Source organism: Brassica napus, chromosome C2 (genome assembly GCF_020379485.1).
Source record: "Brassica napus cultivar Da-Ae chromosome C2, Da-Ae, whole genome shotgun sequence".
In the NCBI taxonomy this organism is placed as follows: Eukaryota; Viridiplantae; Streptophyta; class Magnoliopsida; order Brassicales; family Brassicaceae; genus Brassica; species Brassica napus.
The window spans coordinates 5,746,038-5,769,817 of NC_063445.1; the positions used below are offsets into that span (position 1 = coordinate 5,746,038).

General features: G+C 37.8%; 1 protein-coding gene and 1 non-coding gene across 3 annotated transcripts; one reads left to right on the plus strand and one right to left on the minus strand.

Annotated features, from left to right (window-relative positions):
- Positions 1-8,514: 8,514 nt before the first annotated feature.
- LOC106394160 lies at positions 8,515-18,744 on the minus strand. Of its 2 annotated transcripts, none has more exons than XR_007319003.1 (2): positions 9,101-18,744; positions 8,515-8,962 (listed from the first exon to the last, which is right to left on the minus strand). XR_007319003.1 is itself a non-coding variant. In XM_048746591.1 (2 exons), exon 2 carries the CDS (start codon positions 16,935-16,937, stop codon positions 11,217-11,219), a length of 5,721 nt encoding a protein of 1,906 aa, XP_048602548.1. In that variant the 5' UTR covers positions 16,938-18,264; positions 18,403-18,744; the 3' UTR covers positions 8,515-11,216. The 2 variants fall into 2 exon arrangements, 1 of the variants encoding a protein (XP_048602548.1); XM_048746591.1 differs by having other exon boundaries at positions 8,515-18,264; positions 18,403-18,744.
- LOC125582683 lies at positions 16,189-16,295 on the plus strand. The gene has a single exon (XR_007320139.1). It is a non-coding gene; the product is annotated as a small nucleolar RNA R71 (small nucleolar RNA).
- Positions 18,745-23,780: the final 5,036 nt, after the last annotated feature.

The window sequence follows — 23,780 nt, forward strand, 5'->3', positions numbered from 1 at the left end:
ATACATAGTAGCATCTATCATATTATTTTAGTAAATTTTATTCATATAGAATATTATGGATGATATGGTATTAATTTTTATTTTCTTAATTAAAATTTTAATATATTAGATTACTTTAAATTTTACAACATATATAGTTTATTTTTTTCGTGGTATATTTCAAAAAGTTATTTTTTATTATCTATGATTTTATTTTTTGTAAAATTTGAAATATTATTATTTTGATTTTGAATATTTATTTTCTAAATGTATATTTTGTCAAGAAAACTTTAAAATATTACACAACTATTTTTAAGTTTGGAAGATTACATGAATTTTGAATTTTCTTTTGCTACTATATTAGTACATTATTTTATAAAAAATATTTGAACTTTTGGTAATATTTTCTAATCAGATTTTGTTATAATTATAATTAAAATAAAAATAAATTTATAATTAAGATTTGATTTGTCATTAATATTTTAAATGACTTATTAAAATTTTATAGAACTCTAATAACATATTTTTTAAATAGTGTATGAACTAAAAGGTTATTATATACTATTATATTTTTTTATATAAACATTTTTAAACAATATATAGTTCAGAGTTTCAAAATAAATAAAAAGATAACATATAATTGTAGATATAAAAGTTTAACCTATGTTAATAAATTTATTTTTGTACAAAATATTAATTATTTTACGAATTTTAACCCATTTTAATGATGAGTGATAATTTATTTAAATGAAACAATTTTAAAAACAAAAATTTGTTAATTTACTTATTTAATATATTTTTTCCCTATTTAATTCATAATTCACTTTCTATTTTTATATAATACATAATATAATGATAAAATTTATAAAAAAATAGTATATGATTTTTTATTTTCTTGTTTTAAAATAAAATTTTAATGAAAACTAATTTATAATAATAAAAAATATTTAAATCTATTTAAGATTTTGTTAGATTCTTTTTCAACAGAAATTGTTACAATTTTTTTTAAAAACTTTATAGTTGGTTTATTATTAATGTAAATAATCAAATGTTTTATTAATTAATTTTTAAATGGTCCTACTATAACTTATTAATAATAGATAAAAACATAACCTTAAATTAATAGATTAGAAGACAAAGTCGATATAATACCTTATTTGAAGTGTGAATTTTTCCCACTAACCAAATTCTCAATAAGCATTAAGAATATAACACCACTGGCGGAGCTAGGTGAGGAGTGGGTGGGGCAGCTGCCCCCCATGATTATTATTTTTTTCCTAATTTTGTATTTAATTTTTACTAATGTCCCTGATGAAAATTTAAATTTCTAACTATATTACTAATGTTTTAAAGTTTTACCCCATGTGAAAACTATTCCTAGATCCGCCACTGTATAACACTAGTAAGTGGGGAATAAAGTCAATAACTAAAACACTGTTTTTATGTTTTTACCTTTCTAACTATAAACATAGTAGTGTTATACTATTTGTCTATTGTTATGCTTCCTGTATATAGCATAAACACATAATATTATACTATAAGATATATGATACTATATATTGATAGATGTTAAATGAAACTAAATTAAGTTAAGTAATAAATGAAATTTAAATATGGAAAGCATTTATTGTTGATCAATGTTGTTTTAAACGGTTGAATACTGAGAATTTCTGTTACAAAAAAAAAAGAATAGTGAGACTTTGATTTGTTGAAAACAGTATAAAACAAATAAAAATAATATAATGGTAGAATTAATAAGAGAAAAATGTATGACTACTGAGGAAATGTAAACATATAGAATAAAACAACATATGTTCTATATAGTTTGACGGAAACTTTTTATAATTATCTATCTATATTTTTGAAAAGTTTGTAAGTTCAAAAATTTAAATCATGTTGTATTTGAAAAAGATTATACCTTTTGAGTTGAATTTAAATTTTGATTTATTATATAGTTTGAAGAATATATAAGAAACAAGATTTTAGGGGAAAAACGATGTAAGAGTGAACCTCTCTCCTCCCACTTTCCTCCAACCTCTCTCCTCCCTCAAGTAAGCACGTGTGATTTTCTCACCGGCGTCCGGCGGCGCGTGCCGGCGCCGGATGAGCCTTCTCTCTCCATATCTTGTTTTCTCCTTTGCTGCTCTACGTCCTCTCTTTTCTCCACCGATATATTCGAGATCCTAGACTGTCTAACTTTTCCGGCGAGTGTTTCGCGCGCGAGGAGCTTCTTCCCGGCGAGGTATGGGCTTCTTCTGGTTTTCAGTGAGGTGGTAGCAAGGTCTGGTCCGTGGAGTAGTCGGCTTTTGGGTTGGAAGGGGATCAACTTTTCAGATCTAGATCTCGTTCGTCCTTTCCTCGTTGTTGTTTGAGGAGCTCTGGCTTGGTTCTACTCTCATTCTGGTGGTGGATCTTCGGTCTCTTCCGGTTTGTGGGTTGTGTTCCATTCTTCTACGGGGACTTGGCTGTTCGGTCCTCTTCGGCGTTGAAGTGGTCCTGCCCCTCTTTCTCAGTGGTTAGGTGAACTCCGTTTGTGTCACTTGACATTGGAGGTGAGTCTTGAGCTTTAGCACGCAGATTGGATGGTGCTGAGCTTTCAGAGGATCGCGTGGGTCTGACTAGATGTTATATCCGCTTTACGGTGGGTCTCGGCGGTCGTCTATGGCTTTCGGGGACCTCTTTTCTGGCTGCTTCATCTCGGACTTCCTCTTCACGGCTACCTCCAGTTTCACTCGTGGGTTAAGGCGACGGCTTTCCCGACGGGTTGTGTCTCTTGTTTAATTTTGGTCTATGGTCTGGTTGGCACGGACTTAGGAATTAGACAGCAAAGTAATCGGCTTCCGGTTCTCGGCGGTCACAGATGTGAAGGTGGTTCTCTCGGGGTCATTGACTGTCTTCTTGCCAAACGTCTGGTCATGTTGCACTTCCCGGCCCCGCTCGGCTCGCTTGGTCCTTGCGGTTGTGTGCTATGACTTTCCTTGCAGGTTTTTAGAGACATTCTGGTTCGGTAGTGGCGGTGGAATCAACCCGCTTTTTGCACGGTTCATGACAGAGTAGTGCTGTGTACAGTTTGGTTCAGGCCTCTTATGGTAAGGGTCTCGTAATCTTCACTTCTATTATCCGTCTAGTATTTCAGCGCCAGTGACGCATACAAGTTTCGATGAGTTCGTTGGAAACTAGCTACTCTTGAGATGACTTGGAAAATCCCGGCATACGAGGCAACGAGGAGAACCTCACTTTTCCGAGGCTATCATCAGAGGCAGAGAACGGTAACCGACTCCTGAAAATTTCGAAAAGCTGATCAGCGGAACGTGCCGGGTTTAGTAGGTGGGCGAAGCTGTGATTGTAATAGAATGATTCGGGAACTTTTGTACAATTCAGGCTTGTATTCTGATCTGAATCCCCCTTTCAGGTTGAATAAAAATTTTAATTAAAAAAAAAAGATTCTAGGGGAAAAACAAACAAAAGTAAAAAATTAATGAAATAAATAAAAGGGTGATATATATATGATAGAGGGGGATTTTTTTTTGCTAATAAGTAAATTATAATTTATTTGATGTATATTATTTGAATTCGAGTTGGAATGATGCTCAAGATTAAAGTGACTTTATTTTCCATGTTTTGCTTCTTACGAAGAAGAAATCTTTGCTTTTTTAAACAGTGTATGAGTAATCACTTAATTGTATGATTAAAGCTACTTTTGATTTGATTTCAGAAAAGCAGCCAATCTTCACCTGAGGTGTTAAGCTTAAGATTTTGTACGTTTTTTTTTTTGTTGAGAAATAGGTTTGTACGTTCTTTACCGAAGATTTGTGTCTCTCTATTTGGGTAAATCATCTTTTTATTTCATAATAATTATGATCAACAAAATAATACTCTACAATAGTACATATCAAAACCATGAAAATCGAAAATAAGGATTAGGCCATAGTTTAATGGTTTATATTAGTATTGTTATTGTGTCAATAGATGTGCGAGGTGTTGATAAAAATGGAGTTGGTTGGTAGATGGCAAGGATCTTCATTTTTTAATAAACTTGTTAAAATAACACTACATAATATTCATAACACAATTTAACGACAACAAAAACATAGACCTAACGATTGTAGGATACACACCTGAAAACTTGAATGTGTTTTGGTCCACAAGATCTTAAACACTGACCGAAAATCACCAATACTTCGTAACATATTAATTTGTTATGGAAATTCCAAACAAAAACGATATACGAGCATAACAACATAGTTTGCTACAATATACAAAATAAGAATAAAGATATGAGGAAATTAAAAGTCATATAAATAAGTATAAAAAAATCTAAATTGATGTTTATAAATCTGGGAACAAAAGCGATGTCACGCGCACCACGCACCTAACCCCTTTTCTCTCACGACGCGAACTCTTTCATTCCTTCTCCACCGTCGCCGATCTCGGCGGCGGCCCACACCCGCCACCATGGCAAGAAAGAAACCCCCCAAAAATAAGTCTCCGGTTCGTCTCCCTACTGGAACAACCAAATCTTCCAACAGTTCAGTCAAAGTTGCGACGCCTAATGCTTCTTCAGCCGTCAAATCGAAAGTCACAGATTCGCCTCTGGCCGGCTCCGCCGCTCAGACAATGTCTCCGCCGCCTGCCCAGAACTTCTCTAATCGAGACTTGGCCAAGCAAACTGAAAACCCCAATCCTGAAACCCTAGCTACAGAGACCCAATCTGTACCTGGAAATAAGGACCAGCTCGGTGCTGCTTCAAACTCTAGTGAACCCTCTTCTCAACCTGCAGCTGGCTTGCAAAACCCGGCTGATTTTTGGAAAGGTTACGTCAAGGAGTCATCTGTGAAACTCCTACCAGAGCAGACGCCTTACACGCTTGACTCAGGGGAAGCCTGCGTCACTATTCCGAACTCTGTTGTCGAGAAGAATAAGAAAGCTTGGGAGTACTTCATTCTGGGTCAGTTCTATGAAGAACCTCCTGCTCGTGGTGCCATTCATGCCATTGTCAATGGTATCTGGAGCCGACAAAAGCGCGACATAACAGTTAACAAAATGGAAGGGAGCTCGTTCCTATTTCGAGTGCCTTGTCCAAATGCTCGACGCAGAATTCTGGCTCAGAGCTTCTGGCAGATTGACGGCCAGACAATGTTTGTAGCAAAATGGTCTCCTGGGATTCACCAATGCAAATCTGAGCTCGACATGGTCCCGGTCTGGTTGAAATTCACTGGTGTCCCATTGCAATTTTTCAATAAAGACGCTCTGAAGGAGATTGCGGGACTTGTGGGCCATCCTGTCTGCTTACACCCTGCTACAGAAAACCTTACCAACATTGAGGTTGCTAAGGTGTATACAGTCATTGATCCCCGTAAGCCTCTCCCCGAATTTGTGAATGCACGTTTTAAGAATGGTGATACAAGGAGGATTGGTGTCACCAGCCCTTGGCTCCCGTCTCTGTGCTCCTACTGCAAAAAGTTTGGGCACACAATCTCGAGATGTAAGGCTGCTCCTCATACTTGTACAATCTGCAACTCTGTCAGACATGTCACTGCAGCTTGTCCAAGATCAAACCACCTCCCGAAAGACACGGCCAAGCAGAAGGGAAAGGCTCCTATCAAGAACCTTCTCCCAATTGTTGGTAAGCAACAAATGGTCTACAAGCAGGTTGGAGTAAAAACAATGGACCAGCCGGAATTTGTCTCATCTTCAGTTCCAAAGGATCCTCCACCTGCAGCTTCCCTGCCACCTGCAGTTATTCCTCCCCCTTCGCCTATAGTTCCTGTCTCCCCCAGGAATGGTAGGGTTACAGTGGAATACGACCTCAGTAAGGGAAGCCTTTCTGTAGATTTATCAACGGAGAGCCATCTAAAGGAGCAGTCTAGTTCTGGATCATTTTCGGATACAACTTTGTCTAGTGAAGCAGACGACCCGGCTGATGAAGACCAGTTCATTGAGGTTTTCCCTAAGAGATATCAGAAGCGTTTTAACACAAAGGCTCGGGCTAGAGGCCCTTTAATCCTCTAAATTTTACCCTCTTAATGGATCTTTTTTGCTGGAATATAAGAGGGATTAATGACTCTGTAAAGCGGCGTGGTTTCAAAAAATGGATTCGGAAATATAACCCTTTTTTTGGATGTCTCATTGAGACGCATGTACAGCGGGAGAAAGCGGATTCTATTATGAAAAGTATATTACCAGGTTGGTCTTTAGAGAGCAACTATGAATTCTCAGATCTCGGTAAGCTTTGGCTAATTTGGAAGCCATCAGTTCAGGTCAACGTCATCGCCAAATCACTTCAGATGGTTACCTGCACTGTCAAGCTCCCGTTTGATTCTACAGAAATAGGAGTCTCTTTTGTTTATGGATCCAACTGCAGAAAAGAAAGAAGACTATTATGGGATAAACTTGAATCTGCTTCCTCTTCATCTCAGCTTTGCGGTCTTCCTTGGATTGTTTTGGGAGACTTTAACGAGATTATCTCCCCTACGGAACACTCCTCTGCTGATCAATTCTCATCTTCTCGAGGTATGAGAGATTTCCGTGAATGCCTTGAACGAAGCTCTTTAGGGGACCTTCAGTTTAGTGGCCACAACTTCACATGGACGAATCATTCTGTCTCTAAGAAGCTGGATCGAATCTTGTGTAATGAGGACTGGGTTGAGCAATTCTCGGATTCAATTGGAGTATTTGGAAAACCGGGAATTTCAGACCATAGTCCATGCTGCATTTTCTTAGACCAACTCAAGCCTCCTCAGAAACGTTCTTTCAGGTTTTTTGCTCACTTAAATGATCATCCTGAGTTTAGTGCTCTCATCAAGTCTACCTGGAATGCTCTTCCTTTTTATGGCTCGAAACAGCTTTGTGTCTCAAAGAAACTTAAGGAGTTGAAGCCGATCATCCGTTCTTTCAACAAGGAGAACTTCTCTAACCTTGAAAAGCGGTTGGAGGAGGCGTTTTCTGATCTCACCAGCTGCCAGAGCGCCTCCTTATCCTCACCATGCCCTGTAACTGCTGAATCTGAAAGAATAGCTCGTCTCAAGGGGCTTACCCTGGCCAGAGCAGAAGATAAATTCCTCAAACAACGCTCGAGAATTCAGTGGAATGTTGAGGGTGATGCAAACACTCCTTTCTACCATAGGGTGATCAAGGCAAGGCAAAATCAGAATCATATTCACCTCTTGACTGATGAGCATGGAAATATTATTGACTCTCTAGAGGGAATAAAGCAGCACGCTATTGACTACTATCAGAGCCTCCTTGGTGGTGTCAACGCCCTTACTACCTCCACCCCATCTGAAATTGCCGCGGTTCTGCAAACTAAATGCCCACCTAGTGCTGTTGATGCACTCTCGGCCCCGTTCACAGACCTCGATATCCAGCAAGCTTTCTTATCTCTTCCAAAGAACCAGTCTCCGGGACCTGACAGATACCCTGCTGAGTTCTTCATTGGTAACTGGAAGTCTGTTGGTCGTGATATGATAGATGCTTTTCAAGAGTTTCTAAGTACAGGAGAACTGCTACAACAATGGAATGCAACAATTCTCACTCTTGTACCAAAGAAAGTGAATGCAACTAAGATCACTGAGTTCAGACCGATCTCTTGCTGTAACACGGTCTACAAGGTGGCGTCAAAGCTTCTTGCGAACAGGCTCAAGGACCTTCTTCCAACCCTCATATCCTCCTCGCAGTCTGCTTTTGTTCCAGGAAGATTATTGGTGGAAAATGTACTTCTAGCAACAAAACTTGTCTCAGGCTATAACTGGAAGAAAATATCAAAGCGGTGTATGTTAAAGATTGACTGATAAAGGATAAGTTTAATCCTTAAGTGTTGTAGTACTTAAGATGTCAATCCAATCTCTAGTGATTCTAAGCACTAAGAATGCAAGCCATTTATCTCAATCTAAGTGCAATCAAATGATGTTTGTTTGTAACAAGTAATAGTGCGAAATAACTTGAGTTTTAATTCAAATATAACAAAGAAGAACCAATGGGTATATAGACAATTGATTTCAAGGTGATAGTTCTAAATCAAGGCGTCTAACTTCAAATAATCTTAACTTTCTATAGGTCTAGATTTCATTCAATTTAGATTAATCCACTCCCGTGGTAGAAACCCTTATGCAATTATGAACTAAACATCAACTTCCGTTCGTTTTGTTCACTCAAACATACATTAAGTTCTAGTCTACTAACCATCTAGCAATCCTAACAACAATTCCTTGGTTATTCAAGCTAGAGCTTTACTAGGTCCATTCAAGCATTATGCAAACACTTTCGATGCCCTACAAACACTTAGAATCTAGATTAAAATGGCCAAAATTAATCTAGCATTAAGAATACTTAGTAAGCATAGAAATCTAAGCATTTAACCATTAGAACACCTTAACTCTTCCCTAATCACCCATTAATCTACCTAACCCATTGATCCTAAGGGTGATTACTCACTAATCATCTTGTTTACACTTAATCCCATGATGGATAGAAGCATACCCAAGATGATATGATATATGAAAACAAGAAAAACAGAAATTAGATGAAGAGAATGGCTAAAGGAAAACAAGACTTTATAACATAAACTTCAAGAACACTCCAAGAACAAATGTTTTTTCTCAAACTCTCAAAATACAAAATATGAAACTATAAAACTTTCACTCTCTACTCTTTGTTGTATTGTACTCTGTGTATTGTGTCTTCCTCCTTCCCCTTGCAGTCTCTTTTATAGCCTAAGTAAAGGAGGATGACAACACATCCATCATGTGAAAGCATAAAGCATAAAACACACTCATAAAAGTTATTCTCCACTTTCTTCCATTATAGAACACCTTTTGCCCCTTCATATGGCCAAAGTAGTCTTGCCTCTTCAGAAAAGGTAGAGAAAGTTAGGCCAAAAGAGCCACCAAACTCATGATAGACAACCCATCCCCCATGTTGCAAGCTTTAAAGAGATAAAACTCACTCATTAAAGTTTTCTCCACTTTCTCCATGTTGCACACACCTTTAGAATACCAAAAATAAGAAGAATAATGAATAGTAATGAGTTTTATAGGTTTTAAGTGAATAAAAATGAGTCTAAAGGCTTAAAATTCGAAGGCTATTGTTGATGTTGCTAGGGTGGCCGCTAGGAATGTCATACTGATATGTGTGTAGTATTTTGATCATAAATCCCTCAATACAGCTCCAAACGACTTGAAACCACCTCCATTGTAAAGCTAACTCAATTTACCATGTCTTCCCAAAAGACAAGTTTCAAAAGATATCTTTAAGACCTTCATCCATGCTTGTCTTTCACACGTTCGGTTCAAGACTCCTCGAAAGCTCCTTTTGTGCTCTAATCACCTCCAAAACTCCAAACAATTCATCCAACACCTACAAGATGCAAATGTACATGCAATAGACTCTAAATGCAAATAAATGTAAGGTTAATGCATGAATATATATGAAATAACAAAGCTAAAACTATGCAAAATCACAACACATCAACTCCCCCACACTAGTCCTTTACTTGTCCTCAAGTAAACTTTCAAGAACATGGGAAGTGATGTTTCAATACACACATGGAAATTCATGACCTTAAGAAACTCTTCAATGCCATCGTTGTGATATCCTTACAAAATCATACCAAATAGCAAGAGCAAAATGTTTTTATTAGCTCTAACTTCTCTAGGCCTATCAATTCCTTTGATCTTTTAACTCATTATCATGAATCCTCAAATCAACCAACTCTCACATTCAATAAGAAATATCATAAGTGAATTCTCGCAAATTGCCAATTGGTCCAAATCATTTGGTTTGGTGAGAAAAAATGGCTTAATGTGAAGAATGAGAAGGGTCCAAATACTTTTTGCTATGGTGACTTACACTCAAGAATAGGAGCTTGATCATTATGCAAAATTTATCTAAGAAAAGAAGCAATTAATGCATACATAAATCGGTTCTCATCATTCTACCCTTTTCCTAGACAATTTTTAAGTTCTACCCTTTCTTTTCTTCATCTCAAATCCCAAATATACACCCATTTTCATCTCTTACCCAATGAACACTCTTTTCTTTTCTTTTCTTTTCTTTGTCTTAACAACTATGTATCTTAGCTCAAATTTTTCTTTTCCCCTTTTTTTTTTTTTTTTTTCTTTTTGGGGTTTTTATTGACACAATCTGAGCTATCTTCTTAATTTTTTTTTTTTTTTTAGTTGTTTTAGACACACTTTTTGATTCATTTCCTTTACATAATCTTTCCCAATTCAATCCCCAAGATCAAAATAATTAAAGCACATCATTCCAACCACCATCCTAGATGCTAGCCCAAAAGAGGTCCTAATGCTAGCAAGAGATGAGAACAAATCAATGTCGCTCCTAATACTTTCAAGATTTTGCACATGACAAGCTTTCACAAAAAGACCTCACTCAACAATTAATGATGGTTTGAAAGAAGGGAAGGGTTTAGGGTATGGACTACCACTTGAGTTGTCAAAAAGATTGGTAAAACGGTTTATACAAGCTCAAGTGTGTGTAAAGCCATGATTTAGTACTCAAGAGACCATAAGCAAGAAGCATTAAGTTCATTTAAGTCAACTAAGATCGGAGTTGGTTTCAAAGAGTAAGATTCAATGAGTCTTAAGAGGAGTTTTCAAGGCTCGAAGTCTACAAGAAATTCAGAAGAAGCTCAAGCTACTTATTATGATTCAAAAGGGTATCAACAATGAGTTCATTGCATGAGTCCTTTGTAAGGATTTTACCTATGCATTCTATATGATCTAGACTCAAACCTAAAGATGCAAATGATATAACTAAATGTTTTTTTTTTTTGTAATTTTTGGAATTTTGCAAATTTTTATGGATTTTCTATGCAAATGGATATGCAATGCTTATGACAAGTAAACAAAACAGAAAACATGTGAGATAAGTAGACTCTCCCCCCCACACTTACTTCACACAGTCTCTTGTGTGAGAGCAAGGTGAAAGAAGAGGTCTAGAAGAAACAAACATGAAAACTATATATTTCCAATGGTTGTAGAGACACTTAGCTTGGAGTTGCTAGATGGAGTTGAATAATTTTAACACTTGTAGGTTTGCTGGATGGCCATCTTTCTTCTTTGATTAAGTGGAGAATCACCTGAAAATTTTAAACACACTTATCAAACACACAAAAGAAAAACCACACAAGTTAAACAGTAATATATATAGGGATAGATGTGGGACTTCCTCCCAAGTGAGCTTGTTTTAAGTCTCTAGCTTGACTACCCCTTTTTGGTTTAGGCTGGTTTGGGATCGGTAAGTGGAACCGAGGTTCCTTCCTTCTCAGGTGTGGCCGCCATGTACAGCTTGACTCTTTGGCCATTCACTGTAAAGTCCCCACCGGTCTTGTTCCAAAGCACAATTGCTCCATATGGCCTCACTTCTTTGATCTTGAAAGGGCCGGACCATCTTGACTTAAGTTTTCCAGGGAACAACTTCAATCGAGAGTTGAAGAGCAACACTTGATCTCCAATGTTGAACTCCCTCTTCAGGATCTTCTTGTCATGGAATGCCTTGGTCTTTTCTTTGTAAATCCTTGAGTTCTCAAAAGCATCAAGTCGAATCTCATCAAGCTCATGGAGTTGGAAAAGTCTTTTCTCTTTGGCACTCTTGATGTCAAAGTTCAGCATCTTAACAGCCCATAATGCCTTGTACTCAAGCTCCACTGGCAGATGGCAAGCTTTCCCATAGACAAGATTGAAGGGAGTGGTTCCCAAGGGTGTCTTGAAAGCAGTCCTATAGGCCCAAAGTGCATCATCAAGCTTTGTAGACCAATCCTTCCTTGTTGTCCCCACAGTCTTCTCCAAAATGGACTTTATCTCCCTGTTGGAAATCTCAACTTGGCCACTTGTTTGGGGATGATAAGCAGTTGCCACCTTGTGCTTGACACCATTCTTCTTAAGAAGGTTCTCAAAAAGTTTGTTGATGAAGTGGGTGCCTCCATCACTGATCACAACTCTTGGGACTCCAAACCTTGGGAAGATAATGCTCTTGAACATCTTGAGGACAACCTTAGCATCATTGGTTGGGCTGGCTATAGCTTCCACCCATTTGGAGACATAATCCACAGCAACAAGAATGTATTCATTACCATAGGAAGATGGGAATGGTCCCATGAAGTCAATGCCCCACACATCAAACACTTCCACTTCCAAGATAGGATTTTGAGGCATCTCATTTCTCTTGGTGATGTTCCCTCTCCTTTGGCATGGGTCACACCTTGACACAAACTCTTGTGTGTCTTTGAACATATGGGGCCACCAAAATCCTGCTTGTAGCACCTTGGAGACAGTCTTGAAGGTGGCAAAGTGACCTCCATAGGCTGATCCATGGCAGTGTGTGAGGATTCCTTCCACCTCCTCTTGAGCTACTACTCTTCTATAGATTTGATCTTTGCAAAGAGTGTAGAGGTAAGGCTCGTCCCAGTAGTATCTCTTCACATCCTTGAAGAACTTCTTCCTTGCATAGCCTGTCAGATTCAATGGTTCCCTTCCACATGCCAAGTAGTTCACTAGATCAGCATACCATGGGCCTGTTTCATCAATTGCCTTCATTTCTTCAATCTTCCTTCCAGTCTCACAAGCTGTGACCATTGCTTCTATAGCCATAATCTGCTCTTCAGGGAGTCCCTCATCAATAGGAATCCCACACTCCACTCTTAATCTTGAAAGGTGATCAGCTACACCATTCTCCACTCCTGGCTTGTCCTTGATTTCGAGATCAAACTCTTGTAGTATTAATATCCATCTGAGCAGCCTTGGCTTGGCATCCTTCTTGGCTAGTAGATGTCGTAGTGCAGCATGATCAGTGTATACAATGACCTTAGACCCTACCAGGTAGCTCCTGAACTTCTCGAAGGCATAGACAATTGCCAACAGCTCCTTCTCAGTTGTGGCATACTTCATTTGGGCATCATCAAGTGTTCTACTAGCATAGTAGATCACATGTGTCTTCTTGTCCTTCTTTTGCCCCAAGACTGCCCCCACAGCATAGTCACTGGCGTCGCACATGATTTCGAAGGGTAGACTCCAATCTGGTGGTTGAACTATTGGGGCACTGGTGAGCTCCTCCTTCAGCTTCTTAAAGGCTTCTAGGCATTCTTCATCAAAGTTGAAGATGATCTCCTTGCACAGCAGCTTGGTCAATGGTCTAGCTATTTTGGAGAAGTCTTTGATGAACCTTCTGTAGAAACCAGCATGGCCAAGGAAGCTTCTTATATCCTTCACTGTTCTTGGTGGAGCTAGACCAACCATGACATCTATCTTGGCTTTGTCCACTTCAATTCCTTTCTCAGAAACTTTGTGTCCAAGAACAATCCCTTCCTTGACCATGAAGTGACACTTCTCCCAATTGAGCACCAGGTTAGTGTCCTCACATCTCTGTAATACCCTGCAAAGATTTGACAAACAAGTAGCAAACGAAGAACCGTATACAGAAAAATCATCCATAAACACCTCCATTACATCCTCAATAAGATCAGAGAAAATCGACATCATTGCTCTTTGGAATGTTGCTGGTGCATTGCACAGTCCAAATGGCATCCTTCGATATGCAAAGGTACCATAAGGACAAGTGAATGTCGTTTTCTCTTGGTCATTTGGGTGTATAGGGATTTGGAAAAATCCAGAGTATCCATCAAGGAAACAATAATAGGGATGGTTAGCTAGCCTCTCTAACATCTGATCAATGAATGGTAAAGGGAAATGATCCTTTCTAGAGGCTGCATTCAGTTTTCGATAGTCAATGCACATCCTATGTCCAGTTATTGTTCTTGTTGGTATTAACTCATCATTTTCGTTCTTAACAACTGTTATGCCACCCTTTTTAGGAACTACATGCACAGGTGAAACCCAATTGCTATCAGAGATAGGATAGATCACACCAGCATCTAACAATTTGATTATCTCTTTTTTAACAACATCTTTCAAATTAGGATTTAATCTTCTTTGGTGTTCAATTGAAGTTTTAGATTCATCCTCTAGATGTATCCTATGCATGCACAAAGATGGTGAGATTCCTTTAATGTCATCAAGTGAGTATCCTAGTGCTTTTCTATACTTTTTAAGTTCATTTAAAAGCATAGACAATTCATTCTCAGTCAGCTCACTACTCACAATGACAGGATATGTCTCATTAGGTCCAAGGAAAGCATACCTTACACCATCGGGAAGAGGTTTAAGCTCCACTTTTGGTGCCTTGAGCTCACTCCAATCAGCTTCATGGAGGTTCTCTTGAATGTCTGCTGAGGCAGCATGTTGAGTCACTTGTGGCAACTCCATGAACTCATCTTCTCCATCCTCCTCAAGGTGAACATCTAGCCTTCTTACTAGCTCATCACTCTCCTTGTTTTCAATCATTTGGGTCTCTCTTTCAATGGTCAGGGCATGTTGAAGAGAGTCCTCAATCGCTAACTCCTCAAGGAAATCATCAGCCAAGACATCCATCTCATCAATGTAGAATATTTCTCTTTGAGTTGTGGGCTTCTTCATCATCTCCTTGATATCAAAATGGAGAGTGTGATCTTTTTCAAGGTGGAGATCAATTGTGCCATCTCTCACATTCACCATTGCTCCAGCAGTTGCCAAGAAAGGTCTTCCAAAGATCAAAGGATCTCTAGGCTCTTCATCCATCTCAAGCACTACAAAGTCAGTAGGCACTTCACAATTTCCTATCTTGACAGGAAGATCTTCTAGGATGCCAATGGGGAGCTTGACAGATCGATCAGCTAGCACCAAAGAGATCTTGCACTTTTTATATTGTGTAAACCCAAGCTTCTTGGCAATGGATAGTGGCATGAGGCTGACACTTGCTCCCAAATCACATAGACATCTCTCAAATGTCAAAGGTCCAATGGCGCATGGCAGGGTGAAACTACCAGGGTCTTCTAGCTTCCTTGGGACAGTCAGTCTCTGAATAATGGCGCTGCACTCATGAGTAAGAATCACCATCCCTTCCATCTCTTTCTTCTTTTGTTCTACAGCATCTTTCAAGAACTTGCTGTATTGTGGAACCAGCATAAATGCATCAATTATGGGCATGGTGAGATGAACTTCACTCATTTGCTTGTCAAACAAGGCTTTGTACTTCTCTAGGAGTTGCTTCTTGAATCTTCCAGGAAAGGGAAGCTTTGGCTCATAGGGAGGAGGAGTGAACAATTTCTCCTTTGTTGATGTAGCAGCCTCATTTTTGTTCTCAACTTTCTCCTCTCCAATCTTTCTCTTGCCCTTAGCTTCAACTATCTTCTCCAAGATTTCCTCATTAGTCTTCTCATCCACAATCACCACATCATCATCTACATTGATGACCACCTCCCCACCTTGTTTCTCATTATCCTTAATGAGAACTTTAGGAGGCAACTCTCTTCCACTCCTTAGGGTGATTGCCTTTATTGTCTCCTTTGGGTTTTGTTCAGGCTTTCCAGGTAGGGAACCTTGTTGGCGACTTGAGCTGGCTGTCATAGAGACAAACTGGTTCTCCAAGGCTTTGAACTTGTTGTTTAGATCATGGTAATTCCCATCAATCTTGTTGTGGAGATTTTTCAGCTCATACCCTAATTGTTTCTCACTTCTTGCTTGTCCCTCCAATAATTGTTTCAGCATAGCTTCAGTACTACTCTCTTGTGGAGGTTGTGTTGATGATCCAGCTTGGTCTTGTGCAGGTTGACTTGGTTTTGGTGAGAATCCAGGAGGGAAGTTCTGTTTGGGTTGGTAACCACCTTGGTTGTTGTTGTAGAATGGCTTAGGCTGATTGTTGTAGAATGGTCTTGGCTGGTAGTTGTTGAATGGCTTCTGTTGGTTGTTGTAGAAGGGTTTCTGTTGGTAGTTGTTCTGGTATTGATAGTCAGGCTCCTTCTTGTACCATGTACCCTGAGCATTGACATAGTACATATCTTCTTGGCATTCTACTCTATCAACTTCAGCAACCATATGTAACTCCTCTTTCTTGGTCTTTTCTGATAGTAGCATGTCAATCTTGTCTTGAAGTGCTTTCAGCTCTCTCTTTGTGGTCATATCTTCTCCTCCACCACCTCTGTCTCTTCTATCATATTCATCATTGTAGACAGAGTCACTCTGTGTCATGTTCTCCAAGAGTTCTAAAGCATCTTCCACAGTCCTCCCCAAGAAGTTTCCATTGCTTGCAGTGTCAAGCTGGCTTTTGAATTTAGGCAAGACTCCTCTGTAGAAAGTGCTTAGCAAGCTCTCATTGTTGAAGCCATGGTGAGGACATTGAGACAGGTAGCTTCTGAATCTCTCCCATGCGTCTAAAAATCCTTCAAGTCCTCTTTGTTGAAAACCAGAGATCTGATTTCTAAGGTTGGCAGTCCTTGTAGCTGAGAAGAACTTGTTGAGGAAGGCCTTCTTGCATTCATCCCAAGTGGTGATAGTATCACTTGAGATGTTTTTCTCCCAAGTGTGAGCCTTGTCTCCCAAAGAGAAGGGAAACAATCTGAGCTTGAAAGCATCCTCTGAAACTCCATTTGTTTTTGACAAGCCACAGTACTTATCAAATCTGTCAAGGTGATCTAGTGGGTCTTCCAAGGCAAGTCCATGGTACTTGTTGTTTTCAATCATGTTGATGAGGCTTGACTTGATCTCGAAATTGTTGTTGGCAACTGGCGGTGCCCTAATGCCCAACCTATTCCCATTTATGTTAGGTTGATCATAAGTGCCAATGGATCTTCCCAGGCGTTGTTGATTTTGAGGCCTAAGGTTTGCAGCTCCTTGGCCATGTTCCTCTTGAGCAGCTCCAGGAGGAACTCCTTGGACATTTTGTCTATGATCATCAACTTCATAGACACCTTCCGGTTGATTCGGGTTTCTCTCCATCTCAAGCCCCAATCTATGTAAGTGGGCTTGCTTTTCTCTTTCTCTTCTCTGTCTTCCCAACTCTCTTTCTAAGGCTTTGATGTTGTCCACTCTTGGTGCAAGATTTGTTGATCCTTTGCTTCTCAAGTTCATGCACCTGTCATCCAAATAGAGATGAAGATAGATAATTAGTAACTTAAAAATGAAAAATAAGACTTAGTCTCAAGTAATGACCAAATCCTAATGTCAAAATCAATCTAGAGAATGGCAACGGCGCCAAAACTTGATAAAGGATAAGTTTAATCCTTAAGTGTTGTAGTACTTAAGATGTCAATCCAATCTCTAGTGATTCTAAGCACTAAGAATGCAAGCCATTTATCTCAATCTAAGTGCAATCAAATGATGTTTGTTTGTAACAAGTAATAGTGCGAAATAACTTGAGTTTTAATTCAAATATAACAAAGAAGAACCAATGGGTATATAGACAATTGATTTCAAGGTGATAGTTCTAAATCAAGGCGTCTAACTTCAAATAATCTTAACTTTCTATAGGTCTAGATTTCATTCAATTTAGATTAATCCACTCCCGTGGTAGAAACCCTTATGCAATTATGAACTAAACATCAACTTCCGTTCGTTTTGTTCACTCAAACATACATTAAGTTCTAGTCTACTAACCATCTAGCAATCCTAACAACAATTCCTTGGTTATTCAAGCTAGAGCTTTACTAGGTCCATTCAAGCATTATGCAAACACTTTCGATGCCCTACAAACACTTAGAATCTAGATTAAAATGGCCAAAATTAATCTAGCATTAAGAATACTTAGTAAGCATAGAAATCTAAGCATTTAACCATTAGAACACCTTAACTCTTCCCTAATCACCCATTAATCTACCTAACCCATTGATCCTAAGGGTGATTACTCACTAATCATCTTGTTTACACTTAATCCCATGATGGATAGAAGCATACCCAAGATGATATGATATATGAAAACAAGAAAAACAGAAATTAGATGAAGAGAATGGCTAAAGGAAAACAAGACTTTATAACATAAACTTCAAGAACACTCCAAGAACAAATGTTTTTTCTCAAACTCTCAAAATACAAAATATGAAACTATAAAACTTTCACTCTCTACTCTTTGTTGTATTGTACTTTGTGTATTGTGTCTTCCTCCTTCCCCTTGCAGTCTCTTTTATAGCCTAAGTAAAGGAGGATGACAACACATCCATCATGTGAAAGCATAAAGCATAAAACACACTCATAAAAGTTATTCTCCACTTTCTTCCATTATAGAACACCTTTTGCCCCTTCATATGGCCAAAGTAGTCTTGCCTCTTCAGAAAAGGTAGAGAAAGTTAGGCCAAAAGAGCCACCAAACTCATGATAGACAACCCATCCCCCATGTTGCAAGCTTTAAAGAGATAAAACTCACTCATTAAAGTTTTCTCCACTTTCTCCATGTTGCACACACCTTTAGAATACCAAAAATAAGAAGAATAATGAATAGTAATGAGTTTTATAGGTTTTAAGTGAATAAAAATGAGTCTAAAGGCTTAAAATTCGAAGGCTATTGTTGATGTTGCTAGGGTGGCCGCTAGGAATGTCATACTGATATGTGTGTAGTATTTTGATCATAAATCCCTCAATACAGCTCCAAACGACTTGAAACCACCTCCATTGTAAAGCTAACTCAATTTACCATGTCTTCCCAAAAGACAAGTTTCAAAAGATATCTTTAAGACCTTCATCCATGCTTGTCTTTCACACGTTCGGTTCAAGACTCCTCGAAAGCTCCTTTTGTGCTCTAATCACCTCCAAAACTCCAAACAATTCATCCAACACCTACAAGATGCAAATGTACATGCAATAGACTCTAAATGCAAATAAATGTAAGGTTAATGCATGAATATATATGAAATAACAAAGCTAAAACTATGCAAAATCACAACACATCATTGACCTGCAGAAAGCTTTTGATACACTCGACTGGGACTTCATTCTATTTACTTTGGAGGCACTCGACTTCCCGCCTAGCTTCAGGAAGCTCATCGAAAAGTGCTTAACGTCAACCCATTTCTCAGTTGCTATAAATGGAGAGTCTTGTGGATACTTCAAAGGAACAAGAGGATTGAGGCAAGGTGATCCCTTGTCGCCTTATCTGTTTGTTCTACCCCTAGAGGTATTTTCACAACTGCTGATAAAGAAATATGTTGATGGGTCTGTTGGATTTCATCCGCAAACGAAGGATCTTCAGGTTACACACTTATCCTTTGCGGATGATCTTATGATTTTCTCTGATTTCTCTGTAAACTCAATAAAATGCATTGCTGATACATTAGAGGACTTTGCTCTCTGGTCGGGATTACGTATGAACAAGTCCAAAACAGAACTATTTGCAGCTGGCTTGAACACTGATGAAACCATAGACATCTCTCGCCTTGGGTTCAACTTGGGTTCACTGCCAATCCGCTATTTGGGACTTCCTCTAATGTATAGAAAGCTGAGAATCTCCGACTATAGGCCTCTCCTGGATAAAATCTCTGCGAACTTCAACTGCTGGTCTGCAAAAGCTTTATCCTTTGCAGGAAGGAGACAGCTTATATCATCTGTCATATATGGTTCCATTAATTTTTGGACGTCAGCGTTTGTGCTTCCAAAGGGTTGCATAAAGAAGATTGAAAGTCTTTGTACTCATTTTCTATGGGGAGGTACTGAGACGAAGAGATGCGTTGCTAAAGTATCTTGGAAAACCGTCCGTTTGCCTCGCAAGGAAGGTGGATTAGGACTAAGAGACATTGGCCTCTGGAACAAGAACCTCTGCCTAAAGCTAATATGGAACCTCTTAAAGAAGACTGATTCTCTATGGGCAAGCTGGCTTCACCATTATAGACTAAAGGATGAAAGCTTTTGGAGTTTAGATGAAAACAAGACTACCTCATCTACATGGAGATCTTTACTCTCTTTGCGTGGCCTGGCCTCTAGATTCCTGCGACCTAAACTGGGCAATGGTCGCTGTATAAGCTTCTGGTACGACAATTGGACACCACTGGGGCCTCTTCTTGACAGATTTGGAGAATCAGGACCGAGACAGCTCTCCATAAGCATCCCTGCGACTGTTTCAGAGGCCTGTAATGACAGGGGATGGTTACTAAGGGGAGTTCGCTCTCCTCTAGCTGAGGAACTGCAGACTTATCTCACCACTGTTCCCCTTCCCACTCTAAATCTAATGGACGATACCCCCACTCTAAATCTAATGGACGATACCTATGTGTGGGACATCAACGGTGATGAATTGCAAGAATTCTCCACCAGCAAAACCTGGGAAGCTGTTCGAAACAGAGAACCAGGGCAGCAATGGACACAAAGCATCTGGTTCAAGGGTCATGTCCCCCGACACGCATTTACTGCCTGGGTTATCTACCAAGATCGCCTTCCCACCAGATCAAGGCTGCTGAAATGGGGTATGAACATCTCTCCCTCTTGTTGTTTATGCGATGCAGCAGTGGAGGACAGAACCCATATGTTCCTAAATTGTGAAGTAAGTGAAGGGATCTGGAACTTGGTTATGCGCAGACTTGGATACTCTTTCAGGGCATTCCATACTTGGACCTCCTTCACTGAATGGGTGTCACTTCGTGATACAGTCACCAGCAGGACTCTAAAAATGATAGTGGCGTAAGCAACAATTACCAATATCTGGACGGAGAGAAACACCAGGCTCCATGTTGGAGAAGCTCGGAGTCCGGCTACTATTTTCCGGTTGATTGATCGTTTCATCAAAGATGTTATCCTTGGCAAAAGGAAGCTCAAGAAATTTCAACCTTTGATGCAGCTTTGGATACGTTATGAGTAATCTTTTGGAACTCATTGGATGTTAGCTTAGTCTTGTTTATTTTTTGCCAAGACTAACTTAACTTTGGTTTAAACTTTTGTATCTTTACAAACCTTTCTCATATTTATATGAAATTCACATTTTGGCAAAAAAAATGTTTATAAATCTGAATGGCCAAACCTACCGATGACGTGAAAGTAAAGATGATCCAATTATCCAAACCATACCAGAATTGGCCGACACACGAAAGGCCAAAGCATATTCGTAGGGAAGCACTCTCTCTCTCACACTACATATATAAGATTATTATTTTTTTTTAGGCAATGATTATACGATCGACTATTTTACATGTAGCATAATAAGCTTGTTTTAGCATGTATTAGAAGTTAGTATAAGCTATATACATTTTATATAATACAATGGTAAAGTTTAGTTGGTCTAATGTTCACAAAAAGCTTATTTGATCTTAACTTTGGTATAAATATTTTTTTTGTTTTATTTCTCTGGTAAGTTTGAATCTCTTTTTTACTATCTGAAGAGCATTTTAGGAGTCTAACCTCACGTTTATGTGTTATTAACAGGAATGTCATTTTCTATGTGGCATTACCATAGGTCTTTTCAGTCTTTATATGTAAAAATCCTCTACTTACTAGATTAATTACACTATTTGCCATTACTCATTAAATATAGCTTAATATAATGTGTTAATGATATTAACTGGTTACATGGGCTGTTATGGATGATAATATCAGTGGCTGTGTGTGAATGCAAAACATTATGGTGATCTATATATATTTCGAACATGCTTTTAATGTTTGTAATGGCTTGTATGTTTCCGTCACTACATGGTTGATGGTTTATAATTTAGATCAATATCGTATGAAATATAATGATATCTTATGTGATATAAAAATCGATTAACAAATCAAAACAGACTATTTGTTAACGTTTTTTATTTCTTTGTAATGTTGCTTTATATATGATCTAAAGGTTACGTTGATATCAAATTCGGTTATTGTAAACGTGTTTTATATCATTATAAAATGGTATATGTCTTCATATAATTAAACGATCCATTTATTTTTAAAGACATCGTAATACACGTAATATAACATAGTGCTTCTTTGCAACGTTCAGTATGTTTAAAATTGACATAAAACGATCCAATACATTAATTTAAAAGGATTGACAAGTAGACATCGAATCATGTAACATATGGAAACTAAAAATAGAAAAGAGTAATGCGTGATTGACAATTAAATGCAGAGATATGATCAATTATGAATTCTAGACAACTGAGTATTATCAATCAGGCGATTGCAAAATAGACGACCATCTTAATGTTTGATCTCTTTTTTCCATATGAATCGAGATATGATATGATTTTATTTTTAAACATCGATGGTCGACTATGAATAATTTTTTATGGGAAGTCGAATGTTTAGATTTACAAATTTATTATGGTTGACTAATTTGAGCTAACTATTTAGATATGACAATAATACGATTTTGATTCATGACTTGATTACTTTTTGCCATATAAATTCGGAGATCATGCACAATTAGGGATTCTAGACGTAAATATTATCAATGAGGGGATTATAAATTAATGAAAATTAGACGATCCCTTTTGAATTGTAGACATAAATAATTTCTTTCCAAAGAATACAGCCACAATTAGGGATTGTATACAAGATTTTTCGCGTAAAAATTTAGTTGCCTAGAGAATTTTCACCACCTACAATTTATCTTCCATGCAATATATATATATACCTTACCTATACTACGTCTACACCTCCATCACAACCCAAACGATTCAAAACTAGCATTCAAATTGCAAGCCTTGTATTTCATCTCTGGTTTAAAACCAAAGAAGTCTCTATGGATGATTAAGGTGAAAGTCATTAGACTTTGGAAGAAATATTCAGCTGCTGGTGGAGAGACTATAGAGATGGCTTTTGTTGATGAAAAAGTAAGTTATAAATTTTGATGCATAGTACATCTTCAACATATTAATTCTTTGTTATCTGATGTTTTTTTATTTATTTATAGGAAATGGCATTTACTATATGATATCACCAAACGATGTATGTCTTACAATTATTTACTATTCTATAGGATCAATAAACCGAATATTCAAGAGCCACTCTTCTCCCTCATGGTGTATGACTATAATATCGTTTTGGTTATATATAGGGAAAATTGGAAAAATGGTACACTCTCAATTTTTATTTGTCCTTTTAGGACTTCTGATATTTTTGGCAATTCTAGACATGTTTTACCCTTCTTTTATGGGAAAAATAGTAAACTGAATTTTAAAAATGTAAAAAAATATTAAGACTATTGGAAACATAAGTATGACAATATATATGCTTAATTTTTTTTTTTTGAAAAAAGTTGAATCATATTTTATTTTATTTTCTAGCTACAGTTAGAAAACACATTCTAGTAATCTACTTAATTTAGAAATCGGATACTAAGTTTTATACATAGATATATCCAGGGTATATAGCGTAAACTAACATTTTTTATATATTCTAACGAAACTATAATCTGTTACGTTATAATCAAGAAAATTGTCTTCAATCTACCTACAGCTTGATAACGACATATAGCTACAACGCAATGATATACCTTATCTATATTATTTGTCATAATATGTTCTGCCTTTTACCTTATGTGACGCTTAATGAAGAATGTGTTTCTCATCTACTCTATTATGTTCTGCGTAAGGTAGGATACATATTCTAGACAAATCCGAAAAATATGGAAACTTCCATATTCGGTTAAAGATGTTTCCTAAATCTAAATTAAATCTACCCTAAATCTCTCATAGAATATTTTCTCCCACGTTTTTCTCCTACTCCCACGATCTTTCTCCGATCTTTTCCTCTTCGTACTGGTGTAAATCAAAAGGAACAATTTGAACAAGGAGCCGTGTTGTTGAGGCTGATAGCGTTAAAAAACAAAAACAAAAGAGACTCTGCTGGGGATCGATCCCATAATCTCTGGTTGTGTGATATATCGTAGACCAGTGCCTTATCCATTGGGCCACAAAGTCTAATTGTTTGTTGTATGATATATTTAGCTTATAGACCTTTTAAACCCAATTAAAGAACATAGAGAAGAAATGAACCAAAATCTAGTTTGAACAA

Excerpts from the sequence above, each read along its gene's own strand:
- LOC106394160 (XM_048746591.1), bottom strand. The coding sequence starts at position 16,937 with ATGAACTTGAGAAGCAAAGGATCAACAAATCTTGCACCAAGAGTGGAC.